Source organism: Gigantopelta aegis, chromosome 4 (genome assembly GCF_016097555.1).
Source record: "Gigantopelta aegis isolate Gae_Host chromosome 4, Gae_host_genome, whole genome shotgun sequence".
In the NCBI taxonomy this organism is placed as follows: Eukaryota; Metazoa; Mollusca; class Gastropoda; order Neomphalida; family Peltospiridae; genus Gigantopelta; species Gigantopelta aegis.
The window spans coordinates 48,675,942-48,693,213 of NC_054702.1; the positions used below are offsets into that span (position 1 = coordinate 48,675,942).

At 35.0% G+C, this 17,272-nt stretch overlaps 1 protein-coding gene across 2 annotated transcripts in view; it reads left to right on the plus strand.

Moving 5' to 3' along the window:
* LOC121370649 (xanthine dehydrogenase/oxidase-like) overlaps nucleotides 1-17,272 on the plus strand; it is a 104,053-nt gene that overhangs the window by 73,365 nt on the left and 13,416 nt on the right. For both annotated transcript variants that reach the window (XR_005957711.1, XM_041496028.1), the window contains exons 28-33: nucleotides 10,273-10,401; nucleotides 11,786-11,860; nucleotides 12,909-12,961; nucleotides 13,402-13,516; nucleotides 13,639-13,725; nucleotides 14,228-14,395. Coding sequence is in view for 1 of the 2 variants with exons in the window: in XM_041496028.1 (XP_041351962.1) it covers nucleotides 10,273-10,401; nucleotides 11,786-11,860; nucleotides 12,909-12,961; nucleotides 13,402-13,516; nucleotides 13,639-13,725; nucleotides 14,228-14,395 (627 nt within the window). In the remaining variant the exon portion in view is untranslated. The remainder of the gene's footprint in view (nucleotides 1-10,272; nucleotides 10,402-11,785; nucleotides 11,861-12,908; nucleotides 12,962-13,401; nucleotides 13,517-13,638; nucleotides 13,726-14,227; nucleotides 14,396-17,272) is intronic.

Here is a 17,272-nt window from a genome sequence, read left to right on the forward strand (position 1 = left end):
ACGTTCACCACGACGCCTATACACGCGACATCTTCCATCATGACGTCGGAGCAGAAATCGGGACTCGTCACTGAACCACACCTGTCTCCATCGCAATTGAGGCCATTGTCGATGAATCTGGCACCACTGCAGTCGGAGTCGACGGTGTTGTGGTGTTAAGATGACACCTCGAACTGGACGTCTGGCACGAATTCCTACCTCACGTAGGCGGTTCCGTACGGTCTGGTCGGATATCCTGCGCAGGATATCCTGTGGAGGTGGCAGTAGTCAATCGTTCCCGAAGATGGCGTACCCGGATGTAGCGGTCCTGCCCGGGGGTAGTGACCCGTGGTCGACCGGATCTAGGGAGGTCACGTGTTGATCCATGTTGCTGGTAACGGTCCCACAGTCTGGGGATGGTGCCTGGGGACACATGGAATGACCTGGCAACGGCCGTTCTGGATTCGCCTGCGTCTAGTCGGCCGATGGCATTGTTTCTCTGCGGTTCACTGAGACGTGGCATGTCCTGGATTGTCAACTGTCGGCCAGATACAGAGGCCAGGCAAGCGAACACTCTGCACTTTTATACTGTCGGTGTTCATGTTGCACGTGCAGACAACGCACGTGCAGTGGTGACATGGTTTGCACGTGGCTGCGTTTTTGCGAATATTCACATTTTGGAACTTTATTGTACAGTAGCTGCGTTTTATCGAATGTAACCGTGGGAATGTGTTTGGGACATGGAATGACCTTATATTCACAAAGCATGAACCGGTAGGAAACATAAAATCGGAGTTATAACCCATTTGTACCCTTTTGCGTTTCTTTTTTTGAAGAGTATATATATATATATATATATATATATATATATATATATATATATTTTCGATAGTCATACATTTACATTACATGTAAACGACTTTACACACTGTTCTGAGTATTTTTATGAATGTTTGTTTAACGTACACACATTATTTTCAAAAATCCGTGTATTCAAATAACATTTTATTACAAAATTTAACAACGAAAATAGAAAGGCAATAAATGCACATTCTTTAAACTACTTGGCGTTATTTTGTGTGTTTATCAAATTGTGATGAACCATATTATAATTTATAGTGATGGCTATTGCCACAATTTTCATATTGGGATATATTGCGATACATGAAACTCATTGCGATACATAACATGATATATTACGGAGACGAGTTCTCAAAAATTAAGATTTATGAAGTGTTCTAATTTCATGTACATTTTGTATAACTTAATAAAATGATACGCCAGTCAATCAAGATTCATTCCGAACAAGGGAAGGTATTGTTTCTTTTTCGAAACTAGTACTTTTGTTTGTAAATATAATATGTGTGCATTAAAACAAGTACAAAATATATAAGCTCAATATACTGTTACACTAGGAGAATATCACAATAAGTATTTGTTCAAAATGTATATTGCGGTATACCAATTATACCGCACATCTAATACTTTAGTATTGACAAAAATCATCAATTTTCCCAATAATACTGTACAGTGAGAAATTACGATTTTATTTCCCCGGTTATGAGTGTCCACTACGGGTAATAAATATAACATAGTATATGCTTTACATAGTTCATCAGGTTGGAGGTTTTTGTAGAAACATCAAATGTCATCATCATCGGTATCAGACTAATTGTTTTGTGTAAAATAAAACAGCATCTGATCGTGCAGGTAAATTGGGGCAGGTAAATTGAGAAATTTTATATTTTTTACTTTATTATATATAATTATATTTGTAATCAACAAATACATTTTAAAATGATATTTATTATTAATAATTAAGAAATATTTTTATGGGTCATTATCAGATAAAGTCCCATATTGATGTCACCAGCCATACTAGTTAAATGACTACATAATTTTGTAAAAAGAAATGGCGTGTTGGATATGGCACCATGAAACATTGCGTACAGCTATGCATTATAAGTAAATAGTGCCATTTCTGTAAAATGTAGTTAATACCATAACATCAGTACCGTATCATGTTTTGTTTTTCTTCATTACGGTACTGACAGTGTTACTGTACTGACACATTATTACATAATGACTGACATAATGGGTACCATAAAGTGCAAAATATATATTAATATTAGTAATTTTATATAATAGTATACTAAATTAGACCGAAATAACTCAAAACTACCAAATACAGTATTCGTACCATTTCACATATTAAACCGAATTTCTCAAAATCTTAAATACAATATATTTTTTAAATGGCAGGAAACTTTGTTGAATAAGTTTTTAGCTACTTATGATGTGACACATAATACTCCTAGTAAGTCATACACTCAGTTTCTTTTTATCTTCTTATGTTTTCTAATGTTCACGTACTGCTGTTTTCATTATATTTGTTCGTCTTTTTCTCTGTCAAGCTCCCTGTTACAGAAATTGCACCCAGAATGTATACATTGTTAACTTATATATCAATATTTATTTTCATACTAGCCAGAAAATATGTAAACCTGGAGTCAATTAAGGTACAAAACGTAACATTTGGCATTTTTTTTTATAAGCAAAGAAATCACAAAGGAAATATACATTTGGAGTTTAAATGTAGACTTGAACATTCACTTAGTACGTAAATATAATATTACAAGTAATTTGCAATGACTACATTACAAATTATGACTCTAAACTACCAGGGACTTGGAGGTTCTGAAAAAAGGAAAAGATATGCTGAATTATTTGAAACAGAAAAAATCTTAATCTTTATTATTTGCAGGATACACATTTTACTAAGGAACTTGAACCATACATATGCTTATTTAATTCTTACTGTAGTAACTCCAGAGGTGTAGCTATCATGATAAATAACAATTTTGAATTTATTATAAACAAAAGAAAAATGGATGATTCGGGAAATTATAAAGCTGTAGATATGATCATTGATGGTAAGAAGATAATACTTATCATCATTAGGTTCATATATATTTATAACTCCACCTTTTTTGAAAATGTACTGAAATGAATCAGTGACTTTGATATTGAACAGTACATAATTTGTGGAGACTTAAATCTAGTTTTAAATCAAAATTTGGATACTATTATCCTGTTCAATTATTTAGACCCAAAGTTTTTTGCAAATGTTACGTATATTTCCTATTCGATATTTGTTTTCTTTGCATTTACATGAAAACAAACCCAAACCCCGACAGGTTTTATATACAAATCATCATATAAAATGCACGAAGTTGACTTAATTCCACTTTTTAAAAATCTCTGTGTGTTCGGAATGCACGTTATTTCTCCTATAAATAACTACGGTCATTTGCATATCAAAAGCATCATTCTATAGTGCGTTTCAAACTAATGTTCGGTTCTATCGTCCTATCTGCACAAATCGTAGTATGACATATATTTAAGAAAAGAGAGAGACGTGATTTATGTAACGACGCACTCAATATATTTTAATCTATGGTTATATGGTTATAAGGAGAGAGAGAGAGAGAGAGAGAGAGAGAGAGAGAGAGAGAGAGAGAGAGAGAGAGAGAGAGAGAGAGAGAGAGAGAGAGAGAGAGAGAGAGAGAAGAATATGGTATGCATGCGATTGGTGGAGGTGTGACCCTCTGCACAACCCCAACCCCACTTAAGGCTTCTTTTGTATATGGAGTGGGACGTAGCTCAGAGGTAAAGCGTTGGCTCATGGTAGGTCGACTGATCTATCCCACATGGTGGACCCATTGGGTTGTGTCTAGTTCTAGCCTGTGCACCACAACTGATGTATAAAGGCTATGGTATGTGCTATCCTGCCTATGGGATGGTGCATATAAAACGTCCCTTATTGCTTATCAAAATTGCTTATCGGAAACAGTGGGCCATGTGGCGGTAGCGAGTTTCTTTCTCACTCTCATAATGGTCCTTAACCGTTTTGTCTGACGCCACATAAACGTATATCAAATGCGTTGAGTGTGTCGTTAAATAAACATTTCTCTCGTATGTATGTGTAGTCTATATGCATTTCTAGTCGATTAGTTTATAGGTTGTTAGGTTGTTTGATAGTGAATGATATGGAAATAAATTGTTTTTGGTGTTAAATAGTTCATGCATACATTAAAGTAATACTCCTGATGGGTATGGAGAAATAACTTAATCAGTCGACTAACTCATTTCTTCATCACTATCTTCGTTAAGGGGGACTATCACAGGGGGTATTTTATTTCTTATAAAACTATTTTGTTTTCTAAAATCTTCTTCGATCTTTATTACATGTTTAACTGCGTCAGAGAAGTGTGTAGGTGTGACAGAGTTCAATGCATGTGCAAGTTCTCTCCGCACCGTGGTCATTTTACCATCATTATGATGAGCTATGTGCTCTTTGACTTGACTCCAGATCAGTTCTATCGGATTGAGTTCAGAATGTCTTGGCGGCAGTCTTAGACACAAGTGCCCATGTCGTTGAACAATATCATCACTAACAAATTGCTGTGCACATTTGTTACTTTTCACAAGTTCATAAAGAACTGGCTTTGTCATGTTACTCTCAAAAGGTATATTTTTGTTTCGTAGCCACGACTGAATTTCTTCCTTTTTAGCGTTTAGTGCAGGACATCGTGTAATCTCAGTTAATTTGTTGTGGTAGCTTGCGTTATCCATGGCGATAACAGAAGGTTCTGGTAGAGAAGGCATAAGTGCAGCGGCAACTCGATCGACAATTCGATAAGAAGCATACCTAGGTCTACCGCGCTGATATTCATCTTCAAAATAATCGAAAACGTTCTTAATACACGATTTTACATCAACTGAAGTGTTTTTCGATTTACCCATATTTTTCCTCAAATAACAATAACAAGAATGTCGACTAATACATTTTCAATGAATTTATATACCCTACTTAACTTGTATTTTACGTGGTTTACACATTGCTATAATAGCACGTGCAGTCATAGATCGAAATAATGATGTTATTGACCAAGCAATGCTATCGTATTTTGGACATTCAGGGCTGTGTATGCGGGATGAAAAAGTGGTTGAACCCATACGAGTCCGAACAATAGCCCTTTGGTTTTTCGCATTACAAATGTAACACCCCACCCCCAAACCCCAGCCCCTAGCACCACCATAAATACTATATATATATATATATATATATATATATATATATATATATATATATATATATATATATACATGTATATATATATACGTATGAGTTCCCAATTTAGAGGCAAATTAAATAACATTTTTATTATTATTTGATGTTGGTGGCCTTTGACATTTTATCCCCCCCCCCCCCCCCCCCCCCCGTCTTCTGGGTTCCGCCCTGTATTAAATTTATATATAAATTTGGAAAGCACATTCCTGCGGTGTGTAAGGTGATTTGTGTTTATTACTGTGCTACACCTCAGTTGTGTTAGGTTAGGTATGGTATGCTAATATAGAATTGATATAATAAAATAAAAATACATAATACATTAGCTAAATTGATTAAATATAATGCATCTACAAGAAAGGGTTACATGTTCTGTTTGTTTACATATATGTTTAACGGAAAGATTAAACAATGCTGTTACACACTGCAAAACAATAATAACCTTGATTTAGTGAAAAAAGCTATAATGGCCTTCACGTAGCCTCAGATCCCAATGTTTTGATATGCAAATGACCTTAGTTATTTATAGGAGAAATAACGTGCATTCCGAACACACAGAGATTTTTAAAAAGTGGAATTAAGTCAACTTCGTGCATTTTATATGATGATTTGTATATAAAACCTGTCGGGGTTTGGGTTTGTTTTCATGTAAATGCAAAGAAAACAAATATCGAATAGGAAATAAACGTAACATTTGCAAAAAACTTTGGGTCTAAATAATTGAACAGGATAATAGTAACTATTTGCATGTAAACCATCGAAATTAAAAAGCCCCATTATATTGGAAAATATAGGGGTATACAATTTGGTAGATCCATTTAGGGAACTCTATCCACAATATGCCGTCCCTTTATACAGGGATGAGAATGACAATTTGTATTTTCAGCTGAAATTAGCTGGGTTCCAGGGGGCCGCAGGTGCCTGGCCAGGTCCAGGGCAGAGCCCTTGTCGAGTTTTTTTTACAATTGCAAGGCAAAAATCGGTATCAGGAGACAAATACATCACAGAATTACAGAATAACTTATATACCATAGAAAGGATTATTATAATGCATAAACTCCTGTCAATAATCATGACATTGCACATCCTCCTTTGCGATTATACAATTATACAATGCAGAGAAAATAAACGTAATCCCTAATGATACAATTCAATTTGCCATTACTGATCAATTGTGAAGACATAAAAATATTAAAAATCTAGCATTAAATTTCAGTGAAATTGACAAAAAGAAACAAAAAATTAGAAAAGAAAGACTAAAGGGACATTTCATTAGATCTCGAGCTACATGGATGAAAGAGGGAGAAAAGCGAACAAAATATTTTTGTAACATGGAATCTATGAACTTTTATAATAAATTAATTTCAAAAATAGAACAAAAAGATGGAAAAGTTATTACAGATAAAAAAAAAATATTGAAAGAAATCAAATTGTTTTATGAAAACCATTTTTCAAAACAAGTTGATGAATTTGAAAACATAGCAGAGGATATTAAGGAATGCACATTTGATAAATTACCAGAGGACGAAGCAAATACATTAGAATGAAATTAATGTATTCAGAAATTTAGTTTTATCTAAAAAAAAAAAAAAGAAGAAAAATAAGAAAAGTCCGGACTCAGATGACTTCTCAGATGAGTGTTTTTTTTTTTTTAATTTGGATAGACTTGGGATACTTTTAGTTAGATCTATTAATTTCAGATACAGTATCCAAGAAATGTCTAATGTGCAAAAGTTGGGTATTATAACATGTATTCGAAACCCAAAATTTCTTAAAAATTGGAAGGAAGGAACGAAATGTTTTATTTAACGACACACTCAAAACATTTATTTACGGTTATATGGCGTCAGACATATGGTTAAGGACCACACAGATACTGAGAGAGGAAACCCGCTGTCACCACTTCATTGACTACTCTTTTCGATTAGCAACAAGGGATCTTTTATATGCACCATCCCACATACAGGGTAGTACATACCACGGCCTTTGATATACCAGTCGTGGTGCACTGGCTGGAACGAGAAATAACCCAATAAGCCCACCGACAGGGATCGATCCCAGACCGACTGCACATCAAGCAAGCGCTTTACCATTGGGCTACGTCTCGCCCCTTAAAAATTGAAGACCGTTAACGCTTTTAAACTGCACTTATAAAATAGCATCAGGTTGTATTGCAAACAGGATAAAAACATTTTAGATAAAATTATTGAAAAAGATCAAACTGGATTTATAAAAAGGAAGATACATAGGCAAAAATATACGTTTAATATATGACATTATGCAATATACAGAAACACAAACTATACCAGGTCAATTACTATTAGTAGACTTTGAGAACTCTTTTGATTCTCTATCATGGTCTTTCATTCAAGAAGCTTTAGATATTTTTAATTTTAAGACTTCTATTAAAAATTGGATTAAATCATTTGATAAAAAATTCTGGCACAATTATATTTTCATTTGGTTTAAATACTTTAAACTGCTTGTAAACAGTGTCAATCGACATTCCAAATGTCAGACCTAAATAGTTAACTATTTGTCATAATGGTAATCTTCCATTTTCTTTTTCTTATTATTTTAGATGTTATGACGTTAACACTGAAATGCAAAGTGATAAACAAACGTTCCTTCGCGCTTTTTATACTTTTCACATGACGTCACATGACGTCATCTAACCAATCGCGTTACGTAATTTGGCTGGACCATACACCAGATCGGATCTATTTCAGAAATAAAATGCTAAATAACCTTATAAAGAACGTGGGGCAGGTTCAGCCCCCAACGGATCCAGAATCTACTATTACACAGCATGCATGTGCACTTTACTGCCCCAAAATCAAGTAAGTATTGGCTGCACAATTTATAAAACAAACATCGAGTCGGCCGTTCGACTTGCTTCGAACATTTACGTTTATTGCTACTTGTTTTCTTAGTTTTCATACAATAAATACGAATGGGGCCCCACACGGAATTAGTGGGGCACAGCAATACTTAATATTATACAACAATTCATTTTACGATATAAGTCGACATAAAACCATGCCCCATTATTTTGTGGTAATATATCCAAAAGCCGTGCTATGAAAATAGACTACCAAGTCCTATAAAAATTACCAGTAAACTCGTACAACACATGAGAGTAATTCTGCACACAAAAACAAATAGCTTTGTCATTTAGCATCATTCTACGTTTTAAAGTAAAAAAATCAACTTATTTTAATACGTGCTGTATTTTCGACCCCTGTCGCAGGTGAAGTCAATATGGCGGACAACGATGAATTCATCTGCGAATAAGCGCATAGATAGGAATATTTTAAACACCAAAATAACATTAACTAAGAGAAATAACATAATTCTACGTTATTTAGAGTACAGTGAAATCAGTACCAACATCAAAGGGATGCACATCCATTGATTAGTTTTAATTCATCTACGTATGAAAGACACAATGAAAAGTCAATAGCGCGTATGATCACCATCTGCAGCAACAGAAGCCACGCAACGTCCTCTCGTCGACCCGGTATGTCTGCGAATAGTGTTCTGGAGATAGCATTCCACTCCTGCTGTAGTGCATTTCCCTGTTCTCTAAGGTTATTCATTTGTGGACGACGTGAGATGCGTTGACCAAGGTAATCCCAAAGATACTCTATTGGCGATACATCAGAGGACGGTGCTGGCCATTCACACAGAGACATTATTGTTTACTAGATACTGTATTGTAACACGTGCTGTGTGCGCTCGGGCGCTGTCTTGCTGAAATGTGTGCATATCCCGATGCTGATGAAAGAAGGGAATGACGTGATTTTGCAAGACGTTATCCCGGTAGTAAATGTCATTCATTCTGCCGCGGCAAAAATGGAATGCTGTTCGGTGATGACAACTGATCCCACCCCATACCATGACACTCCCTCCACCCCATCGATCCGTCTGGACAAGGCAGTCATTGTGATAACGTTCTCCACGCCTACGCCACACCCGCAACCGACCATCAGCATTCCTTAAATGGAAATGGAAATGATATTTTTAATGCTGTAATATGCCCCATTCACATTTGTTATTATCAACTGGTGGTGCGTTTTCAATGCTGTTCGGTATATATATATATATATATATATATATATATATATATATATATATATATATATATATATATATATATATATATATCAGCATTAAAAATATCAATGAATAAATACCGTACTACCTTATAGACCATACATGACGACAAATAACTTACAAAAACGATTGCCTGAACACTCCATGAAACACAACACAAAAACACAACATATTGCATGCATAGCATAAAAAACGTAAATTGAATGTGCAAATAAATGCTGATTGGGGCTATAAAAGATGGTCTCTGAAAAGCCACTTTTATTTATGAAGCAGGCTTTGAGGGAACGTTAAACAAGTGATGGCAAGGTTGACAGCTGAGGAATGTGAATATATATAGACAAAACATTAAGAACACATGGTAAGTGATCAACATCACGTGGAAAAAAAAAAAAAAAGACAGATAGACCGTCGAACTGGTAGTTGCATGTTTTAACTCGTCCATCAGAATGTTTACTCGTATTTGGTGAGAGGGAGAGTACTTTCTGCAGCCTACCAGTGTATCAACTGATTGTGCTTAAGTGACTTTGGTTTTGAAATTAAATATTCATCGTGATGTTCATGTTTAGTATCAGTGAAAATATCCCCGAATTGCAAATGTGGCGTTTTTACATAAGAGATGACCAAATGGAACAGGTAGTAAATAAAACATTAAGGGACTATCCTGAGTTTATTTCCATTGTAAAATGTTTCCAACTGAAATAACATATTAAATAAATGTTCTTGTTTACAACACCAGTGTCTCCGTATCCAATGTGATTCTGATCGTCCTAATGTTTGAAGTTACTTAAACGTCTTATTATTTCTTAATATACTTTGTGTTCATACATATGAAATTACTGGAAGATAAAATCAAGTTTAAATTAGTACAAACAAGAACAATTAGAATCTCAGTGAATCTGTGGACACCGATATTCTAAACAAGAACATACATTGCCTATGTAATAGTAGTGGTTAAAAAGGCTCTACTAGTCAAAAACATGTTACAATTGCGGCAAACTCAGGACAGTCTCTTTAAAACGCACACTGAGTTATTAATGTCTTACTAGGTGGCAAGTCGAGCGCTAAAACTACCCACAACGAAAATTCACATCAGCGAAACCAACACGACTACAGTTCCCAACACCTCCCCATCTGCCGCCAGCTCGTGTTCAGACCTCAACGGCATGGCTATAGTGGTGAGTATAGTCCACGAGAGAAATTATTATACTGAGAATAGTAATTTATCGTCTTACAGTATTTTCTCCATATTATGAAGATTTTTATACACACACAAACAAAAGTAGACACATAAGTAAATTAATTAATTAATTTTACGGAATTATATACAAATGTAATATTACTCTATTTGTACACTGAGCTTTCACTTAAAACTTGACTATATATTTGCGACACATAATTATGTACAATATAAATTGGACCCAAAATTGTCATTATTTTCTCCCCCAAGAATGCAGTTTAAATATTTGTCATCATTTTGATTACAGAATGTAATATATGTGTGTACAGAACAAATATTTGCTATTTTATCAAAAGCCTCATTTCTGGTTTGTAATAGTTTTACTCAATGTACTAACATATATATGTTCTGTATAGTCAACTGTTTCATTATCACAGAGAATGCATTTTCTATCAAATAATTACATGCTGCGTATTTTAATTATGGAAGATATTGGGAGTGTGAACTTTGGATACACGTAAGATATTGTCCAAAGAGTGTGTATCGTTATGTCTGGGTGGATGTTGTAAATTCGAAGAAGTTCGTTTGTACCCCATAGATGAGACCGATGGTTTTCATTTTACGATTCAAGAAGGGTTCTGTATAACCTGGATCTCCATCGCTCCTTGTCTTCAAATGTACCATTTTGAACATAGCAAGATATAACATCAGTAACATTGTATTTGTATGCTATAGGGGGCGGGACATAGCCCAGTGGTAAAGTGCTCACTCGATGCCTGGTCGATCTGGGGTCGATTCCTGTCGGTGGGCCCATTGGGCTATTTTTCGTTCCAGCCAGTGCACCATGACTGGCATATCAAAAGCCGTGGTATGTACTACCCTGTCTGTGAGATGGTGCATATAAAAGATATCTTGCTGCTAATCGAAAAGAGTAGCCCATGAAGAGGCGACAGCAGATTTTCTCTTTCAATATCTGTGTGGTCCTTAACCATATGTCTGACACCATATACCTGTAAATAAAATGTGTTGAGTGCGTCGTTAAATAAAACATTTCCTTCATTCCTTGAATGCTATATTAAAGATGTTTGAAGTTTTTTTGCTCCATTTCTTACATCTACCTGACACTGTCCTAATTTCCAAAGGAATATTTGTTTAGAAACACATGCTGTGTCTTATCGACTCCAACGTCTAAGAAAAAACAATTTACATTTATTAATATAGGATTCCAAGGACCAGAGACCAAGCGTTTTAGGTTTATTGTCTTACAGTAATTACTGAGAATAGGCATTTAAAGTATGTGTTTGTCGTCTTACAGTTAACACTATTGCAGCAGAACTGTAAACTATGAAAGCTAGGAGCTCACTGATGAGTGTTATTTTCAGGAGGCCTGTGAGAAGTTGTTGTCGAGACTGGATCCAGTGATCCAGGCTAACCCAGATAAGACTTGGGAGGAATGGGTAAGTGTCAGATATATAGAGATTAAAATACGAGCTTGTGTGTCGTACTGATGTTTCGAAACGAGTGTCAGGATTGTTGTATTGTCCGAGTGAGAGCGAGGGTAATACATGAATCCTGACACAAATTTCGTAAAATCAGTACGACTCACACACGAGCGTAATAATTTCTTTATTGTCCATATTTGTATTGTTGTTTTCTTTATGAATAACAAGACCCAACTCAAAATGTTTCAACTAGGAGACGAAGGAATGACGTCATATTTCAAATGCAGTCTGAGCTAGGACTGGAGAAGCAACGTCATGTTATAATATCGCTCCTCGAAATTACGTCATTACACTTGTTATTACACATGTGATTCGTATGATTATTATTAACTCAGTTATGTTGAACCATATGGATAATAAACTGTATATTGGATCTAGTGATCCAGGCTAACCCAGATAAGACTTGGGAGGAATGGGTAAGTGTCAGGTATACTGTAGGTAATGATGTCAACTCTAGACTGATTAATTTTATGATGTGTTTTTCCATGGTTGTTTTAAAATAATTTTACAGGAGTCTCATATTCCACAAGTGTTTTTACTTTAAATTTATAGTTTTTAGTTTTATCTAGAGCAACTCTCCTTGATTATTTCCGACATAGTGGTCAGCACAAGCCTTCAGTACATACTGTCACATAACCCCCCACCCCCCACCCCACACACACAGGTGCATGCTCTATGTACAATATGTAACATATTGTAACAATACTCCAATCCATCCATCCATCAAACAAGTATTGCAAAACACTTTCCAATGAATGTTTTTTTTTTTTATTACGTGAATATGTTTATTACTTCAGAATATATCGCTACGAATGTTTTTCTGTGGTTTGATCGATCATTAGTCTATACGTCTGTAGCCACGATCGGGTGTTCAGTTCTGCGTGCGATGTAACAAATGTTAAACACAGAGTTCATTCCTAGATGGAGATTCATAAAAGGTTGTCTATATCTGTTTCTGGGATTCAGATCACTAACAAAACTGATTTGTTTTTCTTCGTTTTAGATTCGCGCTGCTTATGAAGCACGGATATCTTTGTCAGCGACAGGTTTCTACAAGTAATACCCTTACGTCCAACACTTCTTTCTTGTTAATTCGTTTTAAATACATAGTGCTATTTGGTTTTGCAATATAACAGGTTTCGCCTTATGGATAAAACAAGCATAGCTTTGCAAGTAATGTTTAACATTCTGTTGAGTTGATACATAAAGTCCACATCATTCACCTGACAAGATTTACTCAGTGAACACACATCAATGCTAGAGTGAAGTTTGTTCATATCGTTCAATGTACTACATTAAAAGTTATACATTTAAATTATTACAAACCTTTTCCAGAATTTATTTTTCATATCGTAAAAGTGAATGTATTTGTATGTCAAATTATAATTGTAAACAGTTTATTTACCATCAAGTCAGACAGGACGACAATGTCTATATAAGTTGTTGCGACTTAATAACCCAGGCAGCACTTCTCACACCCAGCTAATACATTACAGAGTGGACAATCTACACTTCGACTGGAAAACGTCTACTGGTAACCCATTCAGCTACCTGTGTTTTGGTGCTGCTTGTACTGAGGTGCAGATAGACTGCCTTACGGGAGACCACGAGGTTAGTCGTCCATTTCATATCTCACCTGTGTGTGCCGTAGTCCTTATGTCTCCACTGTGTACATATGTATGTGTACTGCTTTAGCTTGCATTCATGTAAAATAGCTAAAACTATTTTAACAGATTTTGCAGACAGACATCGTAATGGATGTTGGTAGAAGTCTGAACCCAGCGCTTGACATTGGACAGATCGAGGGAGCATTCATGCAGGTTAGCACCACTTGACGCGATATATTTGCTAGTTTAGATTACTAAACCTTCAATGTAAAAAGGACAGGAAACGGTTATCTGTCATGTAGATTATATGATTACAGATGTTTGGTCCAAAAATCGGCAAATTGCTTATAAATGTTTTAATTCAGCATAAATCTTGCTACACGGCTATGTGGTACCAGTAATTAAGATGGCTACATACTCATTTAATATACAATGGTGTGATCTAAATGCTCTTCTATATCATTATTCTATATCATCACTTCTGTTTGTGGTGGTCTAATGTTTATGTAATTACACACCATGGAAATACATGTATACATAGTGTAAAACATTTATAGCATTACCTTTTCGATCCACAAATTTAAGTACCCAATGAAATGCATTTTAAACAAAAATATTTAGTGCACGGAAATGAAGGATTTCGGTAAATGATGCTGATATGGAATGAAATACCTAGATCAGTGCATGGCACCAATACTTTGCTACAATTTTTCAGGGCTATGGTATGATGGTTCTTGAGCATTACAAGGTGTCACCGGATGGTACTCTGCTGACCAGGGGACCTGGTACATACAAGCTCCCAAGCTTTGGAAATATTCCAACCAGATTCAATGTGTCTTTACTCAAAGGCAGCTCAAATAAACGAGCTGTTTACTCATCAAAGGTAGGTAGATGTCAGGTGTCCAGTTCTTGGTTGTTTTAATAGCTGGTGTTGTATTAGTAATACCTGATTGTTTTATCGAGAAGCATGAACAGTTTGTAGTTGTTTTAATAGCTGGTGTTGCATTAGTAATACCTGGTTTTTATCAACACACATGAACAGATTGTGATTGCTTTAATAGCTGGTGTTCTATTAGTAATACCTCGTTTTTATCAACACACATGAACAGATTGTGGTTGCTTTAATAGCTGGTGTTGCATTAGTAATACCTGGTTTTTATCAACACACATGAACAGATTGTGGTTGCTTTAATAGCTGGTGTTCTATTAATAATACCTGGTTTTTATCAACACACATGAACAGATTGTGGTTGCTTTAATAGCTGCTGTTGTATTAGTAATACCTGGTTTTTATCAACACACATGAACAGATTGTGGTTGCTTTAATAGCTGATGTTGTATTAGTGATACCTGGTTTTTATCAACAAACATGAACAGATTGTGGTTGTTTTAATAGCTGGTGTTCTATAGTAATACCTGGTTTTATCAACACACATGAACAGATTGTGGTTGCTTTAATAACTGCTGTTGTATTAGTAATACCTGGGTTTTATCAACACACATGAACAGATTGTGGTTGTTTTAATAGCTGGTGTTCTATTAGTAATACCTGGTTTTTATCAACACATATGAACAGATTGTGGTTATTTTAATAGCTGGTGTTGCATTAGTAATACCTGGTTTTTATCAACACACATGAACAGTTTGTAGTTGTTTTACTAGCTGGTGTTGCATTAGTAATACCTGGTTTTTATCAACACACATGAACAGATTGTGATTGCTTTAATAGCTGGTGTTCTATTAGTAATACCTGGTTTTTATCAACACACATGAACAGATTGTGGTTGCTTTAATAGCTGGTGTTGCATTAGTAATACCTGGTTTTTATCAACACACATGAACAGATTGTGGTTGTTTTAATAGCTGGTGTTCTATTAGTAATACCTGGTTTTTATCAACACATATGAACAGATTGTGGTTATTTTAATGGCTGGTGTTGCATTAGTAATACCTGGTTTTTATCAACACACATGAACAGATTGTGGTTGCTTTAATAGCTGCTGTTGTATTAGTAATACCTGGTTTTTATCAACACACATGAACAGATTGTGGTTGCTTTAATAGCTGATGTTGTATTAGTGATACCTGGTTTTTATCAACAAACATGAACAGATTGTGGTTGTTTTAATAGCTGGTGTTCTATAGTAATACCTGGTTTTATCAACACACATGAACAGATTGTGGTTGCTTTAATAACTGCTGTTGTATTAGTAATACCTGGGTTTTATCAACACACATGAACAGATTGTGGTTGTTTTAATAGCTGGTGTTCTATTAGTAATACCTGGTTTTTATCAACACATATGAACAGATTGTGGTTATTTTAATAGCTGGTGTTGCATTAGTAATACCTGGTTTTTATCAACACACATGAACAGTTTGTAGTTGTTTTACTAGCTGGTGTTGCATTAGTAATACCTGGTTTTTATCAACACACATGAACAGATTGTGATTGCTTTAATAGCTGGTGTTCTATTAGTAATACCTGGTTTTTATCAACACACATGAACAGATTGTGGTTGCTTTAATAGCTGGTGTTGCATTAGTAATACCTGGTTTTTATCAACACACATGAACAGATTGTGGTTGTTTTAATAGCTGGTGTTCTATTAGTAATACCTGGTTTTTATCAACACATATGAACAGATTGTGGTTATTTTAATGGCTGGTGTTGCATTAGTAATACCTGGTTTTTATCAACACACATGAACAGATTGTGGTTGCTTTAATAGCTGATGTTGTATTAGTAATACCTGGTTTTTATCAACAAACATGAACAGATTGTGGTTGTTTTAATAGCTGGTGTTCTATAGTAATACCTAGTTTTTATCAACACACATGAACAGATTGTGGTTGCTTTAATAGCTGATGTTGTATTAGTAATACCTGGTTTTTATCAACACACATGAACAGATTGTGATTGTTTTAATAGCTGGTTTTGTATCAGTAATACCTGTTTTTTTTATCAACAAACATGAACAGAAAGTGGTTGTTTTAATAGCTGGTGTTCTATTAGTAATACCTGGTTTTTATCAACAAACATGAACAGATTGTGGTTGCTTTAATAACTGCTGTTGTATTAGTAATACCTGGTTTTTATCAACACACATGAACAGATTGTGGTTGCTTTAATAGCTGGTGTTCTATTAGTAATACCTGGTTTTTATCAACACACATGAACAGATTGTGGTTGCTTTAATAACTGCTGTTGTATTAGTAATACCTGGTTTTTATCAACACACATGAACAGATTGTGGTTGTTTTAATAGCTGGTGTTGTATTAGTAATACCTGGTTTTTATCAACAAACATGAAACGCCTGAGGCCTAACAGTCACTAATTCTAGTGTCGAGGAACGTCAGTTTTCCTTTTCTCATAAAATATATTTTGATCAGGTTCTAGAAATAACAGGACGATAAGAAAGCTGGCCCAGGCGACAAAATGATGAATACAGTTTACACAGGTTAAAAACTGGTAAAACAGAAACAAGAAAATGTAGTCTAAGTAATGTATAATATAACTGTAAAAACCTGAAATTATGGAACATATTTTACACTACCTGATTTTTAACGAGTCAAATTTGACGGTAATCTCATGTATGGCAAAAAACAAAAGAAAGAAAAGAGTAAAAACACATTAAAACATTTTCAATAATAGATATAATATAACATTCATTATAAATACATGTACTGACAAAACATTTATTGTCATTATCATCGAAACAATCCTTAAATACGAACGGAAAACTACAAGAATTCAAC